At 43.2% G+C, this 21,728-nt stretch overlaps 1 protein-coding gene and 1 non-coding gene across 4 annotated transcripts in view; one reads left to right on the forward strand and one right to left on the reverse strand.

Moving 5' to 3' along the window:
- The window catches only part of Slc12a1 (solute carrier family 12 member 1), an 82,497-nt gene extending 69,351 nt beyond the window's left edge, over window positions 1–13,146 (forward strand). For all 3 annotated transcript variants that reach the window (XM_059261297.1, XM_059261298.1, XM_059261296.1), the window contains exons 21-26: window positions 1,435–1,566; window positions 1,772–1,883; window positions 3,203–3,289; window positions 9,054–9,189; window positions 10,782–10,849; window positions 11,875–13,146. In XM_059261297.1, coding sequence (XP_059117280.1) covers window positions 1,435–1,566; window positions 1,772–1,883; window positions 3,203–3,289; window positions 9,054–9,189; window positions 10,782–10,849; window positions 11,875–12,010 — 671 coding nt within the window. In that variant the 3' untranslated portion in view covers window positions 12,011–13,146. The remainder of the gene's footprint in view (window positions 1–1,434; window positions 1,567–1,771; window positions 1,884–3,202; window positions 3,290–9,053; window positions 9,190–10,781; window positions 10,850–11,874) is intronic.
- Window positions 13,147–14,145: 999 nt separating this feature from the next.
- Trnas-cga (transfer RNA serine (anticodon CGA)) lies at window positions 14,146–14,218 on the reverse strand. The gene has a single exon. It is a non-coding gene; the product is annotated as a tRNA-Ser (tRNA).
- Between the last annotated feature and the right edge of the window lie 7,510 nt (window positions 14,219–21,728).

Raw genomic sequence — 21,728 nt, forward strand, 5'->3', positions numbered from 1 at the left:
GATCTGCAAACCAGACCTTTGTGGAGCTCAGGACAACATTGTGCTCAAATGAGTGAACTCTCCAACGAAAGGATGGTTATTTTTAATGTGTGTGTAAATGTGTGTGTGTGTGTATGGAGGTGCACATTGCACGTGTGTATGGAGGTTAGAGGTCAGCCTTAGGCACCATCCCCAGGAAAGTCATCCATCCACTTGGAGGCAGGAATTCTCCAAGCGAGGCAGGCTGGTTGGCCAATGAGACCCCAGAATTCACCTCTCTCTGCCTCCCCAGGGTTGCGGTCACACACACACACACACACACACACACACACACACACACACACGCCACCACTCATGTCGTGTTTTCACGGGTTCTTTGAAGCCAGCACTTTGGCACCTAAGTGACCTTCCCGTTCCCCTACTCCTTATCTCCAGAAAATTCAATCACCACATGTTCTGATTGAAAGTAAACCTGAAAACATTTGTTCTGTTCTAAAATTTCAGAAGGTTGGGTACAATACTATTGAGTATTGTCACAGGCTGCATTCGTAATTGGAGCCTAACATCCCACATCCAGGCTATAACATCCCACAGGAAAGCTGTTTGTGCCGCCTCTTCTTCTAAAAAGAACGTTTTTATTAACACATACAGAATTAGGTTTCGTTATAGCGTTTTTTCAAACAGACGTTGTTGTTTGTACTGTTTCTCTCCCACTCTGTCCCCTCCCCTCCTGGACCCTCTCCTTCCCCATAGCTTTCTTCCCACATGCCTGTCACATGTGGCACTGTTCCCCCCTCCAAACCACCCCCATAGACACACATTGCTTATCCTTTCATGGTCTCCTGACCAAACACAAGACAGAACAAAGATCACCTTGAAGGAGGAAAGATTTCCAACGGCTCGGCTCGATTTCAGAGTTTTAGCCCATCAGAGTAGAGACGAAGGCCACTGTGGCTTCATCTATGGCAGCAGACGCTCAAGGCTGATGCTAGTCACATCAGGGCACACCAGAAAGCATACAGGCCCCACAGTAGGAGCCAGGCTGTAACCTTCTACAGCCCGCCCCCCACTGAACTACTTTCCCCAACTGTGCTGAGCCCCCGTAAAAGCTCCTCAACCTAAATAGCACCATCAGCTGAGGTGGGGGCAATAACTCAAAATATAAGCTTGCGGAGTATCTTTGAAGTTTAAGCCACCACACATCTAAATTATAATTCCATTGTGAGAATAAAAGAGATCTAAAGATAACACACTGCTTTATAGCAAGAACTGTAGGTGGAACTAAGTGCAATTCTTTCCTTAGCTAAGCTAAACCATGGAGTTTGACTTTGTAGAACGGAGTTCAGAATTTATCCATTACACCATGAATGTTGTTCCTCAGTAGGCTTATTGGAAAGTCACCTTGTTTCTGTCCTCAAAAGACAAACAGATGTATCACTGTGTCCTCCGTTTCAGAGGGCAACATCAACACCATCCAGTCAATGCACGTCGGGGAGCTCAACCAGAAGCTGGTGGAAGCCAGTGCTCAGTTTAAAAAGAAACAAGGAAAAGGCACGATTGATGTTTGGTGGTTATTTGATGATGGAGGTAAGTTGTCCAAAATGTTCACTGGGGAGCAGAACAAAATGGCTGCGTATGAAAAGGGGTTGGTTCAGCCCCATTTCTGAGTTCCTGAAGGCCATAAATCATTTAATAACTATGATAATGAGAATGAATAAAATAATGCTCTCATTTTTTTTTTCCTCTCAATTTCCTTCATCCTTTCTGTTGTAATTTATACTCTTTATTCCAGGGTTAACACTTCTTATCCCATATATCTTGACTCTCAGAAAAAAATGGAAAGACTGTAAGTTAAGAATCTACGTTGGAGGAAAGATCAACCGTATTGAAGAGGAAAAAATTTCGTGAGTAATTTGAGGCTCGCCTTTCTGGTCATTCTGAGGATGGGCTGCTCCACTGCTTTACTTTTCAGTGCTTTGAGTTAGCTGGGTGTGGTGGCACATGCCTTAATTCTCAGCACTGGGGAGAGGCAGAGGCAGGCAGCTCTTTCTGAGTTTGAGCTGGGCCTGCTCTACATAGCAAATTCAAGGCCAACCTGGACTACATGTCGAGTTCCTGGACAGCCAGGGCTACATAATGAGACCCTGTCTCAAAAGAGACTTCTAATTAAAGTGAATTGCATCATGTATCTTTGTAGATTTTTCATTAATGTACCTACTTGGAGCTGATGTGTAGATGTGAGAATAACAAATATCCAGGAGCTTGGTGCACTCGTAGGTGTCATGGGAAACTTGGGGAGACACCATAAGCAGCTCTCGGTCCTGCATGGCAGGCTAAAGTCCTGAGCTCTGTACTTTCCAGAAACTGTGGAATAATGACAGAACTCTCATTCCATCCATTTTCATGTTTTCTTTTCCCTCTCAGGTGAACGGAATTATGGTAAACACACACATATACTCACACTTATAATGAGGATATAAGTATATCTATATATTTACTTTCAATGACTATATTACAATGCTCATACAATAATATCACGTTTATTGATTGCTCTTAAGAGGTAGATGGACAGATATATAGAAAGAAACAAAGAGAATAACAAGCCAAATTGGACAAAATTTAAGCCAATGATAAGCCTAGGACTTTTTGAACCACTCTACAAGATTTCTGTAACTTTAAGTTGAAATGACCAGTTTCCAGGGGTGGAACAACGTGTAGCCATACACTATAACTACTAGTTTACCAGCAACTTTATGAAAACTTCCCACAATAAGAGTTAGGGTGCTCCGTCTGATGACAAGGAGGACTTGACATTCTCTCTCATGAAGATGAATGCAGAGTTCTCTTTGCTCTTTCTGTTCTCTGGATCTCCCAGGCTTTCTTTGTTTTTATTTCTTGGATTTTATTTCTATGACAAGATGTCTCCGAGTGTGTCACACTGGGCTCTAAGTCATAGTCCTCCTACCTCAGTGCCCTGAGTGAGCAGGTGTGAGTCACCTCAATCGACTATGAGGCTTGCTTTAGGCCCTCGGTGGAGCAGCTTTGTCCATACTTAACGTCTCCAACAAATACGTTAACGAAACTCAAAACTGAAAAGTCTCCATCTGAAAGCTATACTGATTGCTTTTGATGCCTTAATTCAAACACAAAGACACTTTTGATAGAAAGTAATTACATAGGCACTAACGATGTGGTTTTCTCCCTCTCTCTCTCTCTCTTTCAGAATGGCTTCTCTTCTCAGCAAATTTAGGATAAAATTTGCAGACATCCATATAATTGGAGACATCAACATCAAGCCAAACAAAGAGAGGTGTGAATTGTTTAACAAGCCCCTCTCCCAGCCCCTGCTCTGGTCTCACTCTTTTTTTGTGTTGCTTAACCAAGAGTTGAAAATGTAATGCATTTACTGCAATGTCTTCTAGACGGATATTAAAGAAATGCTTTTCAATCGCTATGACACAGAGCCACCAAAACCGTTTTAATAGAGAGGAGAGGGTTATGGTAAGAAACCCGAGGAAAGGACCCCCATCCCAGGGCTAATTTAGGTTCCAGGCACTAAAGGGCTCAATGCTAATGGCCTGTGAACTTTTGCAGGAGCCTCTAAAACTATCTGAGACCTAGAGGGTGGTTGAAGTCTCACTACCAGAAACTAGAGAGTAACAAAGTGGGAATAATCATTGAAATGCCTTCAACACAGGGCAGCATTTTAACCCTGTTGAATTTCTCAACTCCATTATTATATCAGCCGTTAACAAAATGCCGTAGGCTGGACAGTTTGGCCAAGTGACACTTGTTTCTCAGTTCTAGAGGCTGAGCAATCCAAGATCAAGATGATTTTGGGTGTGTATCTGTTGAGGATTCTTTTTCTAGCCCGAAGCTGGTCACTTCTATGTCCTCGTAGGATGGAGAAAGAGTTCTGATATCTCCTCCTCTTCTACTAGGGTACAAATCCCTCATGGGGTCACCATCCTTAGGACTCTATCTAAAGCCAAGTTCCCCCTAGAAGCCCCACCTCTAAACTTCACCACATTGGGGTTTTAGGCTTCACAGTGTGAACTATAGTAGATAACAATCCTTTGGTTTCATAGCAACAGCCTCTGAGAACTATTGGTATCGCAGGTTATATCTTCACAGGATATCCCAAAGATGCAAGGATACTGCCTGGAATCATGGTCAATTATAAATTAAATGAACTGCTTAGACTTGTAATTTAGCTATGACAAGAAGTTTTCAGTTGTTTATAGTAAGTTATATTGACTGTTCCTTGTGGATACAATATGATGCATTTGGCTTAGAATAGACTGGAGCCCACAAAGAAAATCCCCTAATGGGACATGAAGGCCTCTAAGTGCCTTGGGTCCTACAGCCCTGTTGGATCTTCATTGACCACTGTTTCTGCTTCCTCTGGCAATTCTTGATAAGCCATAGTTCTACAATCTCCAAATCTTCTCACCTCTTCCCTTCTTGTAATAGTGTTTCCTCTGTGAGCTTGATAAGTATCTAAAAATATTAAGACTTTAGATGCACTTTCTATTGGCCAGATAAACTTGAACTTTATATTGTTTAGGGTGTCTGTGAGCTTGCTAGGGCTATGTGTGGGTCAGACAGAACACTTTGCAGAGTACCTTAACTGTGATAAGAAAGCAGAAACTGACAGGGCTAAGCAGATATGCTCTATAATATTTCCTTGTATCATACATACCTCAATGCCTGACATTCTTAGGCTTCTGTGGTTACAAACACCTAAGTAAAACCACGTATTTATCATTCCCTTTGGCAAGTGGAAATAACGCTCTGATCAGAAGTGGATGGTCATGCAGTCTCTTGTCATCTGAAGAGTTGTAGCTCACTGAGTCAGTGCCTCCATGGCATTTGCAGTCATGTGACCCAAGAGGCTCATTCTGTGGCTCCAGCTGGTAGAGATGGATCCTTCATAACAGAACAAGCCAAACAATTTTTTTGCATGAATCCCTCAGTGACAGGGTTTAGATATCATCATATGTCAAGGTCAAGCCACTGTCCATTGTCTGAAGGAGTGGTAACCACTGTATCTCTTCAAGTCCTTGCTCAATGTTGAACAAAAATTAGTCCCCCGATTGTTGCAGTGCCAGAATTTGTCTTCAGTACTTATCTTCGTAAATAAGCAATTATTTCTCTGCTCCCTTGTCTTTTTTCCCCTCAACCTGGTTTTCTCTACTCAAGGTTTGTTTCTTTCTGTATCACCCAGCCTAGCTTCCGTTCAGCTGCTGTGACCACCACCCTGTGTTCTTACCCTTTCTGTTCTGTCACTGAATGTGAGATCTGTTACCTTTATTAACTGTCCTCTCCATCCTGGGAGAACCTGCTTGTCATAGTCCAGACAAACTTTGTCCTATTACACTGACCTTTGCCCCATACTGTCCTCTTCTCAGGGCGTTTTCATTTTTTGTCCTTGTGTCTAAATTTTATTGCCGACGTCATTGGTATTCCTCCCACAATGTCATTATCGTCCTGCAAAGAGAATTACTTCCCTTCCTTGAGAAGCCAATAAATTAGGTTTCAAAGTTTTGCAGAGTTTCTCTCTGCTGTATCAAGGTTGCAAAGAAGATACAGAGGGAACACATCCTTCCTTCCTAAGGTTAAAGAACTCTGGTGGCTAATGTACACTGCCTTGAGAAAAAGAGGCCATCTGCCAGAAAGAGTGCTCAGAGAAGCCTTCTCCTCTCTTTCCCTTCTACCACACTTCGCCCATATTGAGGTGAAAAATGCCATGTGCCCTGCTGGTAACTCGTGTCCCAGGATTTGAAAGTAGCCCTAGTTTGCAACAGAAAGCAGTCATTTGGTCCATGGCACCTGTGGCCTCTGGCAGCAGGTCAGGCATTTTGGTGTTAACTCTGGGTAGTACAATCCAACAGAGAAAGCTCTTGTAGATGGATGTAGCCCCAGGCCATCGAGCTAAACCATCAAGAGAATACTGTCCCAATTTCAGTGCCCATGGTGGCCTTCTTGGCTGGGCAGTCTTCACTACCATTAACAACTGTCCCCAGATCACTCTTTTTGTCTAGCTCACCTGGTGTTATACAAAGTGGATAACAGTTTGTCAGTGATTTGCTTGGGGAAGGCTCATGTTAAATTATCTTTCAATCCCCTTTAGTAAATCCTGCAGGCACTGTGAAATGTTGGTCAGCCATGTCGGAGGCATTTTGTCATAGAAACCTTATCTCTAAGTGTGGGAGGGCCAAGGGTGAGGACAACACAAAAGCCAACTAAATGAGAAAATAATTGAGCCTAGAGAAACGTAGGACACATTGTGGTTAGAATCCGTTTTTATTCTACAAACTGAATTAAAAGTCATGGGCCAAAGACAGCAATCTTTATATGGAAATCAAGGAAAAAATGGAAGTTATTAACTAGATAATTTAGCTTAAAGATGCTAGATGCTAGAGTAGTCCAAAAAACAACTCCAATAGATTACTTTGAAAGAGGAAATCTTATGTAGACCAAGGATAAAATTTTGAATGATTATCATTTTTCCTCCTTCCCTTTCCTCTCTCAGGGAGAAAGTTTTGTGCAGTTAAAATCATGTTGAACTTCGGTATGAAGAAAATGATGGAGAAGACAGGACAGTTATTAGTTAATTAAAAAAACTGAATTAATCCTCATTTATATTTAACAGCAGATGTTACTTGGCTGAGAGTCAATTAAAAGATACTTTAAAGAAAAATCATTTGGGGCATCGAGAGATGGCTCAGCATTAAGAGCACTGGCCACGGTCCAATTCTTAGGACCTATATGCTGGCTAATAACCATCTATAACTCCAGTTCCAGGAGACCCAATGTCCTGCTCTGGTCTCCCTCATCATTCCTTAGCATGTTTCAGTGCAAGTGAAAGAAAACCTCAGAGTGACTTAGATGACAGAAATTATTGTCACAATTAAGTACAAGCGTAGGCTGGCTTTCAGCTAAATGACCTAGAAAATAAACTTTATGACAAAGGCCTGCTTCTCTTTCATTCTTCCTAGTCTCCCTTCTTGTAGAAAGCCATCAATGAAAGTTACATATTTTAGCTTATAAAAGAAAGGTGACTGACAATAGCAACTAGGACTCCATACTTGTGCGTTCAGTAGGAGAGAAAGTGTCTCTCCCTAGTCATTGAAGTCAGGTTCTTATGCTCCATTGAGGATTCATTGTCCCCCTAAACCACTGGGCCATTCATGGTAGGCACCACAATACTGGGTGTATATTGGTTCAAAACTACCTGGGGTTTGCTCAGTCCTTGCAGAAAGCATAGAAATATGCTAGAATTGGTTGATGTTGTAGATGGAACAGTTCTCACCCTGGATACTGTGGAAATAACTACCAATTTCCACTCCACTTCTGTTTCTAGGGAAATCATTCTTACGCTGTGTTTTCTAGCCAGGCTCTGGATGAGGTGCAGAGAAACCCAAACTGCACTGAAATGAGAACGTGTAGACTTTAAACACAGCTTTCCATCCAGAAACCAAGTTTGGGGCTGGATGCTACCTCGCTTTCCCAAGGAAGAGAACCTACACCATCACTCTGGCTCTCACGGGGCTCCCAGGGGCCACTGTCACCCCCTTCTATAGGCCAGATTAGCTACAGGAGGAAAACGGAAGCCCTGGAGCAATTGGCCAGGTTCTGAGGCCAGACCCTGCATCTTACTGTCACCACAGCTCTCTCGGGGATGACACTGTTGGAAGTAATGGCAAATGAACATATTGTTGAAAGAATAATAGGGGCACATCAGTTCTCTTGCTTACCCGTCGGCTCCCCACTCTCTATGTGAGTCAGCACAATAGGAGTCTGCTGCATTCAGTACCTCTTCAGTCCTTTACAGAGGTTTACTGGCAGAGACAGTTTTACTCCTTTGTAATCTCTGCACTCTTATCTGCAAATCCTAAATCAGGCCAGCTGATGAGATAATTAAATTCACCACTTCGTATTTTAATTTCTTAACCCAAAGCGTATGGATTCTAATTATCATTCATCCCAAAGTTACTAAATTGTAAGTAAGCTAAATTATATAAAAACCAAAGAAAATTATTCATAGTTGAGGGCTTCTTAAGCAGAGCTCTGAAGACAACTCCCTCCATAAATTATAAGCTTCACTTTGTGCCATGGTTTGAAGAATAAATCTTAGGAGATTATCATGTACGACAAGAATGAGATTCTTTTTGCAATTTTTTTTTTTTTTTTTTTTTTGGTTTTTTGAGACAGGGTTTCTCTGTGTAGCTTTGCGCCTTTCCTGGAGCTCACTTGGTAGCCCAGGCTGGCCTCGAACTCACAGAGATCCGCCTGGCTCTGCCTCCCGAGTGCTGGGATTAAAGGCGTGCGCCACCACCGCCCGGCTCTTTTTGCAATTTTTAAATGTTCCATAGCTCTCAGACACTGCCTCTCGCTTTCTCCTCAATGATTTATTTTTAGATGCCCTAAGATGGTCTCAGATTTTTAGGCATTAAATGTTATTGATTTTTGTCCTCTCGCTTAACACAAACATGAATAATAGTCATTTGGAAATCTCAGACAGCAACATCCAACACCAGGACAAGGACACCATTATTTTCCGCAGACATTTTGCAGTAGCACTGTTAAGCCTGTGAGAGCCCGGGCTGTTTTCCTGTCTGCCCAAAGCCCCCTGGCAGAAGTGGGCATTGTTAGTTGACTGCAGGTGAGGAGGTCAATGAATGGAGGTCATCTCCCAACTACAGTAACTGATAGATGTCTCCATTGATCTGCCTTACAAGCACATGGATACTCAGATGTGGGTATCACTGTCTATAGTGTAAGTGGGTCTTTAACTACATTATGCAGACAACATATCTGTGGAATAATTACTATCTACGTGTTCATGAATTAATAACATTGGTGATCCTTGCAAACTAACCAGGTCTCAAACACACCGACTGCTTGCTCTGACTGAGGAGGGAGTACTAGGCCCATGGTTTCTCTCACAGTACATTCCCTGCAAAGATGACTCTTAAAAGATTTGCATACCATTCAGCTCTGATTCTTTGCATCTGTCAAATAATAAGTCCATTTCCCACTGTGAGGCCTCTTTTACAATTCAATTTCAGCTGGAAAGTCTTTGAAGAGATGATTGAACCTTATAGGCTCCATGAAAGCCACAAAGATTTGACCACTGCTGAGAAATTAAAAAGAGAAAGTCCATGGAAAATTACAGATGCAGAACTGGAAGCCGTCAAGGAAAAGGTGAGGACTTGTCTTCCTTCGTTTTCATTTTACTGTCTAATTAGATGAAAGAGGAAACAGTGGTTGATTTCGAGAAATGTTACATCAGGTCAAGCTGCCTTCCCTCAGCAACCCAGGCACCTGCATTGTCAGGGGCTTTTCAAGCATATTACTAGATATAATCATTTAAAAAACATTTTCTTTTTTTTTTCTAGAAAGTAACCCGTTTTTAAGTTAACAAAACAAGTTATTGGTCCATATTGTGAGGTCTCCTTTGAAATGTATTTTTATTAATCTAAAATAACTTAAGTCATTAGGCATAGAATGTGGATAAAGGTAAATTGACCAACAATTTAAACAATAACAAAGACCTTTAACCTGATAAACACAGCTCTGAAAAACAGACACAAATATCTAAAGAAATGTATGATGTATTATTTGCAATAATGAATACAGATGTTGTGCCTGGGCTAACAAGATATAGCTCATCAGGTAGCCTGAGTTCAGTCCCCAGATCCCATTGTGGAGGCAAAAAACAGATTCATAAAAAGCTGTCCTCTGATGTCTACAAGCACACTACAGCTCTCACACATACACCATACACACACAGGAATAATAAAATAACTCTGTGTGTGCGTGTGCATGTGTGTGCATGAGTGAGTGCCTGTGTGTGTGTGTGTGTGTGTGTGTGTGTGTGTGTGTGTGTGTTGCACAAAGTGAGATGGATGTAAAATGATGACCTTTCCTAAATAGCACAACGGCCGGTAATTGCAGAACTCTGGAGGCTGAGGCAGGAGGATCACAAACCCCGGGCCAGCCTGAGAAGAACACAGAACAACCAGAAGTTTCTCTCTGGCCTGAGCTTAAATTGAAGTGTTAGGTAATAATGAAGATGAAAAGAACAGGGATGAAGATTTAAGCACAAAACTCAACATGTTCATTGGACATTAAAGGACAAGGACCACAGAGCTTATGGAGAAAGAAAATATTAAACCCTTCCAGCATTAGTGAAAACAACACTGAAATACAACAGTAAACTGCGTGTGATTAAGTACCCAGTTTTAACAGAGACATAGCATGTAACTAAGCAAGTCAGACGTATGAACCTGGTTCTGAACCAGTGAAATGCAGAAATAGGCATTAGTCCTATCACTGTAGAATCATTTTCCAATGAGTTTACTGGTGGCTTTTTACTTGAAAGCAGAGCAATGCTGATATTGCCAGAGAGCTTGAAGAAAACAGAATAGAACAGAACCTACCTTCTTAGGCTGTCAAAGAGACAGCAAGATTCAGCTGGTTTTCTTCAGAGGAAAGCTTGTGTCCAAACACTCTGTTCTCGTCTTTTTTGGTTTTGCCATATGAGTTGCCCTACACCCCTAGAATCTAGTAAGCCACCACGTCACGGTGACAATCGAGACTCACGCTACAGTTCTACAATTTCCCATGAAGCTTTACAACACTAAATCTTCACTTTTTAAGTAGACTCTATTTTTTTTAATAATGACTTTTAAAAATCCTATCTTCTGCATATTCATGACTCGAGGTAAGAAGATAACTTCTCATTCATAACTCTGGTAGACCTGCACTGAACTCAGTTTAAATACTATCCACAGAGTTACCGCCAAGTTCGCCTGAACGAGCTCTTACAGGAACATTCGAGAGCCGCCAACCTCATTGTACTGTAAGTGTACGGGGCACCTGTGACTGGTAGGAAGGAGGGAAAGGCTGAGTGGGCTGATCAGACTAAAGGCCCAGGACTCTTCCGTAGGAAAAATTTTTCAAAGATAAGTTGGAGCATGTGGGAGTTTAGGCAATGAAGGATGATGAATGTCACCCTAGGACAGGAATGACTGAATCCTGTGAACTGCAGCAGGACCTGCTTGGACTTTCTAGTGGTTCTACAACACTCATGGGTCCAGAAGCTTGTGTCCATGTTGGACTGAAGCTGCCCCTATAGTCCTGCCCATATGGGCCAGGCCCAAGGAGTCTGGAACTCTGAAATTCCCTCCCAATAGCCCAACTGGGCCACAGGGCTCACCAACCTGGGTGTTCCTGAGCTGTGTGTGTCCATGGTTGGTTTCCTGGGTGGGTACTTCTGAGCTATGTGTGTCCATGGCTGACTCACAGGGTTCTGTGCAGTGTGGGAACGGGTCACCAAAGACAAAAAGTCACGAGCTTTTACATTTTCATTCTTTATCCCATGGCCCTACCAGTGTTAGGAGTATACCTCCTGAAAATATTACTCATGTAATGAAGATTGGTGCTAAAAATGGGGAAATGTCCAACTGTTTTATTTTTATCCCATGAATTGACCTATGTATGAAAATATATGTATCTTCAAGTACGGTGTGGCCTGGAAGACTGCCACTTCTAATGTACCCCCTCCCCTAAAAAAAGTCCCAGGAGATATTGGAAGGAAGGGTAACTTCCCCCGTAAGGCAAATATTAGTTTATTAAATTCTCTGTTTAAAGTTACAATTTTATTTTGTCTGTACAATGACTAAGCCATTTTTCTAATGTATACATGTTTGCATCATCTTAAGAACACATCAATTTAATTTCTCTATTTAAAATAGTTGCAGTACTATTGTTTGAGGGGGACATGATACACATTTCAGGCTACTAGTTATTACTAATTCAGAAGTGCAGACAAGGTCCCTTCCCACCGTAATTTTTCTGTTTTTAATTTTTCTTCCATGTCATCAGGAGCCTTCCAGTGGCAAGAAAAGGATCTATCTCGGATTTGCTGTACATGGCGTGGTTAGACATTCTGACCAGGAACCTCCCTCCTGTGTTGCTTGTTAGAGGAAATCACAAAAACGTCCTGACATTTTACTCTTAAAGTGGGAAAGATAAGAAATGTTGTAACTTGATGTCTGAATATGAAAACCATCTGGTACTTTGTGTTGTAAAATCTCATCTATGAATAATATACAAATCTCCGGAGACTAGTCTACCTGATTCTACATAAATTTTGTCTTTAAAAAAAGAATTATTATTAATGAGAGGTTTTTCCCATTCGTTTAAGGAGCATCAAAGGCCATGCCACTCTTAGAGAAACACTTTGTCGGAGTTGCTGATAAACAAGAAATGAATAAAGCCTGGCTGGCATGCTAATCTGGATGTGAGCTCCAGGCAAACCTAATCTCTTGTTTCTGTGGAGTCTGCTGCATGGCCCTGGTGCAGACCTCAGTCCCACAGCAGGCCCTCCATAAGCGCTTATTGACAGGCTGGTATGGTGACAGCAGGTGCCAATCACAGGAAAAGACCTGCTGGGTCAGCGGCCTGACACTGCTTGGCCTCCTGAGAGGCTTATAGAGATTTAAAAATCAATAACTGAAAACTTTACGAAGGGCTAGAGTCTACAGAATGTTCAAAGCAGTTACTTAAATAAGGTTTATTTAATGCGGCAGATAATATGCTTACAAGTGATCTCTGATAACACATAGCATTTGCTGCTCGCTGAAGGTATGTTAGGGAGGTGAGCGAGAGAGACATGCTCCACTTAAATGAAATACAGTCGATTCTTAACATATGAATATCAATTGTCTTCCCTGCTAAATATTTTTAAATTTCTATCTTAGAACTACTTTGCCTATTTTTTCTCTAATTAAATGGTTTGCATAGATGAAATCAAAATAGAGGTCTCACTGAAAAATCATCTCATAAACTTTCAATCCACTATTAAAAATACATCCAGATCCTACATTTATTTACTTTCTGTACTCCTTATATGGACTTTAGAGAATAACTAAGATATGAATGGAGAAACTTGTAAAATTTAAGAATACGGGTGCTGATTTTTCTTCTTGATAGTGTGTCTATAATATTTAATCACAGGGAAAAAACCCAAAAATTGTTTATCTGATAAATGGCTTGTTTTTTTGTTTTTGTTTTTTTGTTTTGTTTTTTTTTTCTTGGCATATTTTGACTATTTGGGGGAAACATGTAGGGGAAAATCGATCTGAAATAAAATCACTAAAATGTGTTTGCTTTGACAAAGTGTGTGTTTTGCTTTTCTGTCATTGAAATCAACAATCAATGGTACATGGATGTGAGCTTGAATATGTATCCCGTGGCCGCACCTGCAGCTTATTTAAAGCCGGGGTTTGGGATGAGTGGTTCTAAGCTTAGCTGTGCTTAGAAGTTGACAGAAGAAGAGACACAAGGAGCAAGGCCCGGGCAGGGGTGTCCCTTGTCCACCTGTACTCAGCTCACCCTATCATCTGAAACTTGAATGACTAGGGACCTGGTGAAGATGACCCTGTTTCCCCTGAAATACTAGAGCAGGTCTCTAGGAAAGGCAAGAAGTGTCTCAGTGAGCAATACGTCCTCCTCACAATGGACCTGCTCGGGGGAGGAGCCAGAAGTGGAGCAGGGGAATGGTGAGCACTGATGTGGGTCCTAAGACTGGCTCACTCAGCGACCTGGAGCAAGAATGTTCCTTCAAAGTAGCCCAAGACGGGAGGAAAGGCCCTGGGCTTTGTGCTCCTGCACGATGCAGGCACTGGCTGTGGACTGCCCAGGAGGAGGTGTGAACTTGTTCTCTGAAGGGGCTGAGGGCTGAGGGGTGTCTGCTGACAACCTTCCCAGCTCATGGACAGCAAGCTCTTCACTAACAAGTCTGGGAAAGGACATCACCATTTCCGCCAAAGGGACATTACTGTCAAACTATAGTTAAAAAACAAAAAAATATCCCTCTCCTCTCAGACTGGCCTGAGCTCGTTTATTAATGGGGCCCATTCCTTAGACACTAACGGATAGGTCAAGCCTAGGCTTGTTAGTTGGGGGGGGGGGGTTGGGGTTCTGTTTTTATTGACAGGTAGGGTCATATAGTTCAGTTTGAACTCAAACTCCTCCACTGACCTTGAACTGATCTTCCTCGCACCTACCTCCCAAATGACCTTGGACTGCTGCTCCACCTGCATCTCCCTCCCAAGCACTGGAATTGCAGTCATACATCACCGCATCTAGTTTATATAGTGCTGGGGATCGAACCCAGGGCCTCATGCATTCGAGGCAAGCACTCTACCAACTAAGCTACACCCCAGACTTGCCAGGCCTGTGTTTAAAGGGTCATTGACCCCAGATCTCTAGCTTTCACTGCTTCACAGACCTGCTTTCGTCACCACAGAACTGTTTGAAGGCAGCACACAGAGTGTCAGTCTTTTAATTATTGGAAAGGGGTGAAATTACCCAAATGACTAACATTTGATCTCAGTATCTTCCTCCACCTCTTCTAGTCTATTTCTATCTCACATCAGTGTGCTTTTGATTGCTTAAAACATGTTCCAAGTCTTTGTGGTGAGTAAAACATTGTTCCTCAAAGATGTCCACACACTGATCCTGAGAACTTGTATGTATATTACTTCCAGTGGCAAAAGAGACTCTATATGTGTGGCTCGGGTACTAAGCTTGAGTTAGGGATAATATCCTGGTCAGTCTAGGTAGACACACTGCAATTACAAGTACACAGAGGAAAACCAGTCCTGGGTGTGGCTAGAGAACCAAAGAGATGACGTCAGCAGCAGAACTCCATCTGCTGCTCGGAGCTTTGAGCACAAAGAAAGGAGGTCATAGGCAGGAAAGCCCGGAGAAGGTAAGCATGGCTTCCTCTCTCTCGAACTTCTAGAAAGAAAGGCAGCTTTTCTAATGCCCTGTTAAGTTTAGATTATTGATAATTGGGCTGGACTTTTGACCTAAAGAATGTCGATTTCTTTTAAAGACAGTGTTTAAACCACTAAGACTGTGTCTTAGGATTTCTATTGCTGTGAAGAGACACCATGACCAATACAACCTTTCTAAAGGAAAACATTTAATAGCGCGGGGGAGGGGGGAGTACAGTTTCAGAGGTTTAGTCCATTATCATCATGGTGGCTTACAGGCAGACATGGTGCAGGGGAAGTAACTGGCTATCCTACATCTTGGTTTGCAGGCAGCAGGAAGTAGTCTGCGACACTAGGCAGTACCTTTGAGCATATATGAGACCTCAAGGCCCACCTCCACAGTGACACACTTCCTCCGACAAAGCCATACATAGTGCAACAAAGCCATCCCTCCCAATAGTGCCTCTCCCTTTGGGGGCCATTTTCTTACAAACCACCACAGACTATAGTACTTTGCTATTCTAGCAACAGAAGATTGAAAGTTGAACATGGAGCTGCAGTCTGTAATCCCAGCACTAGCCGGAAGCAAGAACAAGTTCACATTTCTCCTGGGCAGCCCACAGCCGGTGCCTGCATCGTGCAGGGGCACAAAGCCCATGAGCTCAAAGTCTTCCTCAGGGAGTTCAAGGACAGCCTGGGCTATGAGAAATCCAGTCTCAAAACAAAGGAAAAGCAGAAAAGAAAAAGAAATGTGAAGTCTTGCAGTTAGAAGGTGGATTAGCACTGTAGCTAGAGTTTTTCTGCCTGGCCCACAGTCAGGACAAATCTCTATCACCTGCCAGTCCCACAGCTGCTCAGACCCGACCAAATAAACATAGAGACTTATATTGCTTACAAACTGTATGGCCGTGGCAGGCTTCTTGCTAACTGTTCTTATATCTTAAATTAATCCATTTCTATAAATCTATACCTTGCCACGTGGCTCGTGGCTTACCGGGATCTTCCCATGCGGCTTGTCATGGTGGCGGCTGGCAGTGTCTCCCTCTCAGCCTTCCACTTCCCAGAATTCTTCTCTTTGTCCCGCCTATACTTCCTGCCTAGCCAATGGCCAATCAGTGATTTATTTACTGACCAATCAGCAACACACTTGACATATAGACCATCCCACAGCATAGCACAATAAACAATTTTCAATCTCTCCAACCTGTCTGACCTCTAGTTACCTTAGACACCTTCCTCAACCAAACTCTTTCCAGCGTCACAGGCCCTAACAATACCTGTTAGAGAGTCTACAAATGACAACTTTGTTCACAGCAATCTACTGAGGTCCAAGGAGGAGAGGAGACCTATACAGACCTCTTGGCTGCTGCCTTCTTCTTCTTCTTCTTCTTCTTCTTCTTCTTCTTCTTCTTCTTCTTCTTCTTCTTCTTCCTCCTCCTCCTCCTCCTCCTCCTCCTCCTCCTCTTCTTCCTCTTCCTCTTCTTCCTCTTCCTCTTCTTCTTCTCCTTCTTCATTACTTTACCAATTTACAAATCCAATTCACATGCTGGTCTAGGTCACCCATGTCTGCCAAAGCCTTTCTTACTTTAAAAATATCACATCCCGACGTAAGACTCAACAAAGCCACTAAAGTCCTCCATACCTTTCCCAAGGTCCCTGCTGAATCAACTTCCTTTTTAACTGTCCTGTGAACATCGATCTTTCTGGCCTTGTGAACTGGGGATCAAATACAGCTTCTCTCAGTCTCCCCAGTAATCCCCATTCTTCCTTTGTGGGCCTCTGGCCCCTGATATTTACAGGGACCTTGAGTGGAGACAGCCATGTGTTCCTAATGGCTCTACTTAGCCAGTCCATCAACGACTGATTCCCCTCATACTCGGGTTAGACCTCCTTTATCTTATGAGGCCTGGGTCACTGCCTTGCTCAGTTTTTCTGCCCCCCACCACAGTCAGGCAGTGAGATGGATTCCATCTGTTGTCATGTCCCACAGCCACAGGAACCAGGCTGAGACAAGCTTTCTTATTGCTTGTTTAGAAGTCTTCCCCAGTTGGAGAAGTTCCGGGGCTAAGTATTTCCTGATTGTCAGTTTCCTGTACCAGGTCTACATTTAGGCCTCCAGATGCATGCTGGATCACAGACTTCCCCTTTTCTCTCGTAAACGTCTGGCAGACACGAGGGTTATTTTCCACACCTGTTGCCATGTTTTCCTCCCCACCCTCCGAGTCTTCCCATGAGTTCCAAGTTCTTGGCCTCAGGAAGTGCTTCTCAGCATGGATCTAACTTGTACTCTTCTTCTATTGGCCCCAGCTGTGAAAAGTGACAAACACTTCCGTGTTCTTCTTTCTTTTATCTAATTTACCTGAAATCAGAGGTGAACACGGAGAGCACTAGCTGCATCTCCCTTTGTCATGTACTTCCTCCTGCTAAGCTCCTGCTGAGCAGCCACCTAGGCTTCAGTTTTACGGAGTCCTATTTATCACTGAGGTCAGGCAACCTCCACAGTGTCTTGCCAACACTCCCAGCCCCATCCATGCTACTTCCAAACACTGCGAAATTTCGCTACACAACTGTGGGAAATGTAAAAGAAATATACTGCCTTTTCTGTCAAAAGGTTACATAAGACAAAGAAAGCTCTACTTATTTTTTTTTAAATTGCCATTTGGCAAACGTCCCTCCCGATTCAGCACTGTCTTGGAATTAAAGCAAGTGCTGGAGGCCGCTTTCTCTGCTCAAGGCTTGGTTCTACTTATCAATCACTCTGCTCTAAGCTAGCCAGTCTCATAAGAATGTGAGGCACCAGTGCACTTTAGGAAGAAAAATCCACTGGGCCCCTTGCTGGGTGTGTTTGCTCGCTTGATTTAGCTTGGCTACACACCCTTCTCGAGAAGGAAAACTTTTCCCTTCCATGATTGTGTGGTCACTTTCTTGAGGCCCCCAGACCCAGTCCTTGTACTTTAACTGTTCTCAGAGCATCCCTGTACTCAAGTGGACTCCACTCATTAAGCAAGCATGCCAGTCCACATCATAGAGAGGAAGACTGCCTCTCTAGGATTCCTGCCTTAGACACTCCAACTCCTGATGGCTCAGCTTTAGTTACACATCTCACCACCAATAGCAAGAACCCTGAAATGCCTCCCATAGCAAGAAGGTACCTATCACACTTCACGGAGGGAAGACAGCTATGTGGGACGTCCCTCCTAGAGTGCTCTACCCCAGGCTGCTTACTCTCAGTTGTACAGCTTGCTACCCATAGCCAGGACCATCCAATCACACATCCCCAACTCATCTTCCGTTCTGTCGGTTCCCTGTTTGGGTACTTAGGATGTGTAAAAGACTTTCCTATAACGACAACTCTCTCTCTCTCTCTCTCTCTCTCTCTCTCTCTCTCTCTCTCTCTCTCCCTCCCTCCCTCCCTCCCTCTCTCTTTCTCTCTCTCCCTCCCTCCCTCCCTACTTCCCTCCCTCCCTCCTTCTTCTTCTTCTTCTTCTTTCTCTCTCTCTCTCTCTCTCTCTCTCTCTCTCTCTCTCTCTCTCTCTCTCTCTCTCTCTCTCCCCAGAAAGTCAATTAGGAAAGATGAAAGTAACAATTGACCAAAGTCCAACTTCCTAAACCAAGATCCAGTAGGTTGTTGTTGAGGCCACTAACAGAAGTAAGGTGGGGCGCTTACTCACAGCAGCACTGAAAATCCCACCCCCACACAAGCAACAACTCGTGGAAGCTGCAATCCTACAGCTCTCTGCACAGCATGCAGGCAGCTCGCCAAGTCTGAGGAATCCCCCAGCTTCAGAGATGGCTAGAGCTCAGCTTGGCTGCTCCGAGTCCCCTCCACCCCTCCTGTCACAGTGCTTGCTTACAGTTCCTCAAAGCTGACGTGGGGCCTTCAGGACTAGTTCAAGTTTCCACTTTCCCAGAAAGTGTCTTTTTGCTTTCTTTTGTTCGTTCATGTTTCTTTGCCTCCACGCAGTGGAAACAGGGAAGCTTAGACTCTTTCTTGGCCTTCTCTCCCCTCAGCAAGGCCATATTCTCACCTGCAGGCCTCTTCCTACCAAGAAACCAAGACAACTCCCCACATCTTTTCCTGACCCGACAAACTCCTCCCGTCCCACCTTGGGAACTTGCCATTACACCGGCACTGAGCACATCAAAGGAATCCTTCTCTTGGCTCATGGCTCCTCACTTCTCTTTCATTTTTTTTCTGAGAGTTGATTTGTCCTAAAGTCTAATTTTCCACTCTTTCCTGCTTTCTAGAAACATCTACCATACCATCACCCAAGGCCCAGGATGCTTCTGCTCGTTACTGGTATTGATGCAGTGATAGCCCCAGGTTGAAATCGGAAAAGGTGGTATACTAATTCATCTTGGTTTCTTTTTTTTCACTGTGGCAAAATATTTAAGAATAACACCTTAAAGAGGAAAAGATTTTTTTTTAATGCAATGCTTCTAGAGTTTCATCCACTCTGGTTGACTCTATTGCTTTGTCGGAGGGTGAAACATTTAGTAAATGGTGAAGAGAATATGCTGTTCCCATCATGGCAAGTGAGGAGGAAAGGACAGAGGTAGGGGAAGGGGCCCAGGACAAGAAACACCTTCAAGAATACTCCGTTAGTGACCTACTTCCTCTCAGACTGTCTACCACCTCCCCAAAATGTCATTGAGTTATGAATTGATCAATGGATTAATCACTGAATTGATCAGAGTCTTCGTGATCTAACTGCCTCTTGATGGTTGGATTCAAGAACTGGGGGCCAAGTCTTCAACACGTAAGCTTTCTAGGAGAAACTTCATACCCAAACCACAACCATGTGACCTTGTGTATTCCTGAGGGACACAGATAACCGGGAAAGTGAAAGCAGGCTCTGTGAGGTGTGGCTGCTTCTTGTTCCCAGAAGACATTGGGAGGAGAAGCCAAGGAAGGTGAGGGGTTCTGCTTCCTGGTCTATGCTGTGTGAGGAACCACAGCCACAAGCTCCTGCCACCGTGAGCTGAACCCCTCTGCTTTGCCTCTATTACATCGTGATGGACTGAATCTAAAAGCATGCCTCTAATAACCCCGTCTTTTCCTCAAATTGCTTCTGTCAGGTACTTTGGATTCAGTAACAGAAAAGCAATGAATTGGGGGGGGGGGGGACAGAGGGAAATGTCTCCAGCTGGATGTCTGTGGTCCTTCTTTCTGCTGTTTCCTAGTACAGGAAACTTTCCTTCTTTATAAGTAATACACGTGTGTTTGGGGAAATCTGGATCATCAAAAGTGACATTTAAAACTATTATTCCTTTTACTTTGACTCAAACTGTAAATTTGAGTAAATTACGAAACGTTGCATGAAGGTTGTCCAGGAAAACTATACAAGAAAAATAAAATCTTCCCCAATGCCGGATGGAACCATATAGTGACTCTCTGACCAGAGACCAGTCAACAGAGATGGCTACATTATGAAGTTAATTTTGTAGTCCAATAAGAAAGCCCAATGAGAAAGGAAGACATGCTATAAGGAAGCACTATGAGCCAGGAAAGACAGAGAAAGCCCATGGCTCCTCAAGGATGTTTCAGTTCAGGGATATAACCCTCCTCCATTTATAGCTCCTTATCGCTCAGACTTCCCCTTCATATTTGACAAGAAATTTAACTTTAGCTTTTCAGTCCCACTCATTTGCTGATGGGGCATCTTTGTGACTTGTCTTGGTGATCTCCATTCAGCTTAATTGAGAATACAGCAGACATTTGGGATGCTGTCTGTTCTGTGATTATTAATAAAATTATACCACAAAATTCTTGTTAGGGATAAAGACTCTGGCCTTGCTCTCATATTTAAGGTGATGATGTCTCCAGTCAAAATGTTCAGCACAGCAGGTTTGGTAGAGCTGGGAACAGTGATTAAATGTGATGGAATTCTTTCTAGAGTGTGATGAACCCGCAAAATTATCTAAAAATAAATTCCCAAAGCAATGGTCTCTAACCAGGAGGGGCAACCAAAGGGCCCTGAGGTCTGGACTCAGCTTTAGCCAAGCTCTCTGGTGACTTTCCTGTATGCTTTTTTTTTTTTTGGTTTTTTTTTTTTTTTTTTTTTTTTTTTTGGTTTTTTTTTTGGTTTTTTTTTTGGTTTTTTTCTGAGACAGGGTTTCTCTGTGTAGCTTTGCACCTTTCCTGGAACTCACTCTGTAGCCCATGCTGGCCTTGAACTCACAGAGATCCGCCTGGCTCTGCCTCCCGAGTGCTGGGATTAAAGGCGTGCACCACCACCGTCCGGCTTGTGCTTTTCTTCTTAAAGCTCTCTTTCACACTATTTACTTCATAAGAGCTAAATGATGCCTTAAAACTCAATAACAGTAACTCATCTATGAACTATAATTACAGAAATTGTGTCTCCAGACATGTCTGCATTATCTAGAGTCAGCTTTTCATAATGGCCGCCCTCATTAAGTTAGATTGACTGTTCAGTGTATTCAAGAGAATGTCATGCTCTCAGATTTTATCTTAAGTATTCTAGCCCCACCAACTTCTGCAGCACAATGAGGCAATAATTTGTGAGTTAGTCCAAACAGTTTTACAGCAAGAAATACTTGTATGATTAGCTTCTAGGCCACTTAACTGCTGGTCAATTTTGTGTCCATCTACAGGGCTATTTCTTAAGATGTGTTTATTGTTATGAGTGTTTTGCCTGCGTGTATGTAAGCGTATTGCATGTGTGCTTGGTGCCCATGGAGGTCAGAAGAGGGTTCTTGATCCTCTGAAACTGGAGTTATGGATGATTGTGAGCCTTTGTGTTCCTGCTGGGAACTGAACTCAGGTTCTTTGCAAGGGCAGCCAGTGTTCTTAACCATTGAGCCATCTCTCCACCCCCCCCCCTGAGCTATCTATACTTAAGATCCCTGTGCTGGTCTCATTAAATCAAAATCTTGTATCTGCTCATTGTGTTCTTCATGAGAGCCTAATAGGAATATCCGTATGTGGTTGCT

Source organism: Peromyscus eremicus, chromosome 4 (assembly GCF_949786415.1).
Source record: "Peromyscus eremicus chromosome 4, PerEre_H2_v1, whole genome shotgun sequence".
Lineage (NCBI taxonomy): Eukaryota > Metazoa > Chordata > Mammalia > Rodentia > Cricetidae > Peromyscus > Peromyscus eremicus.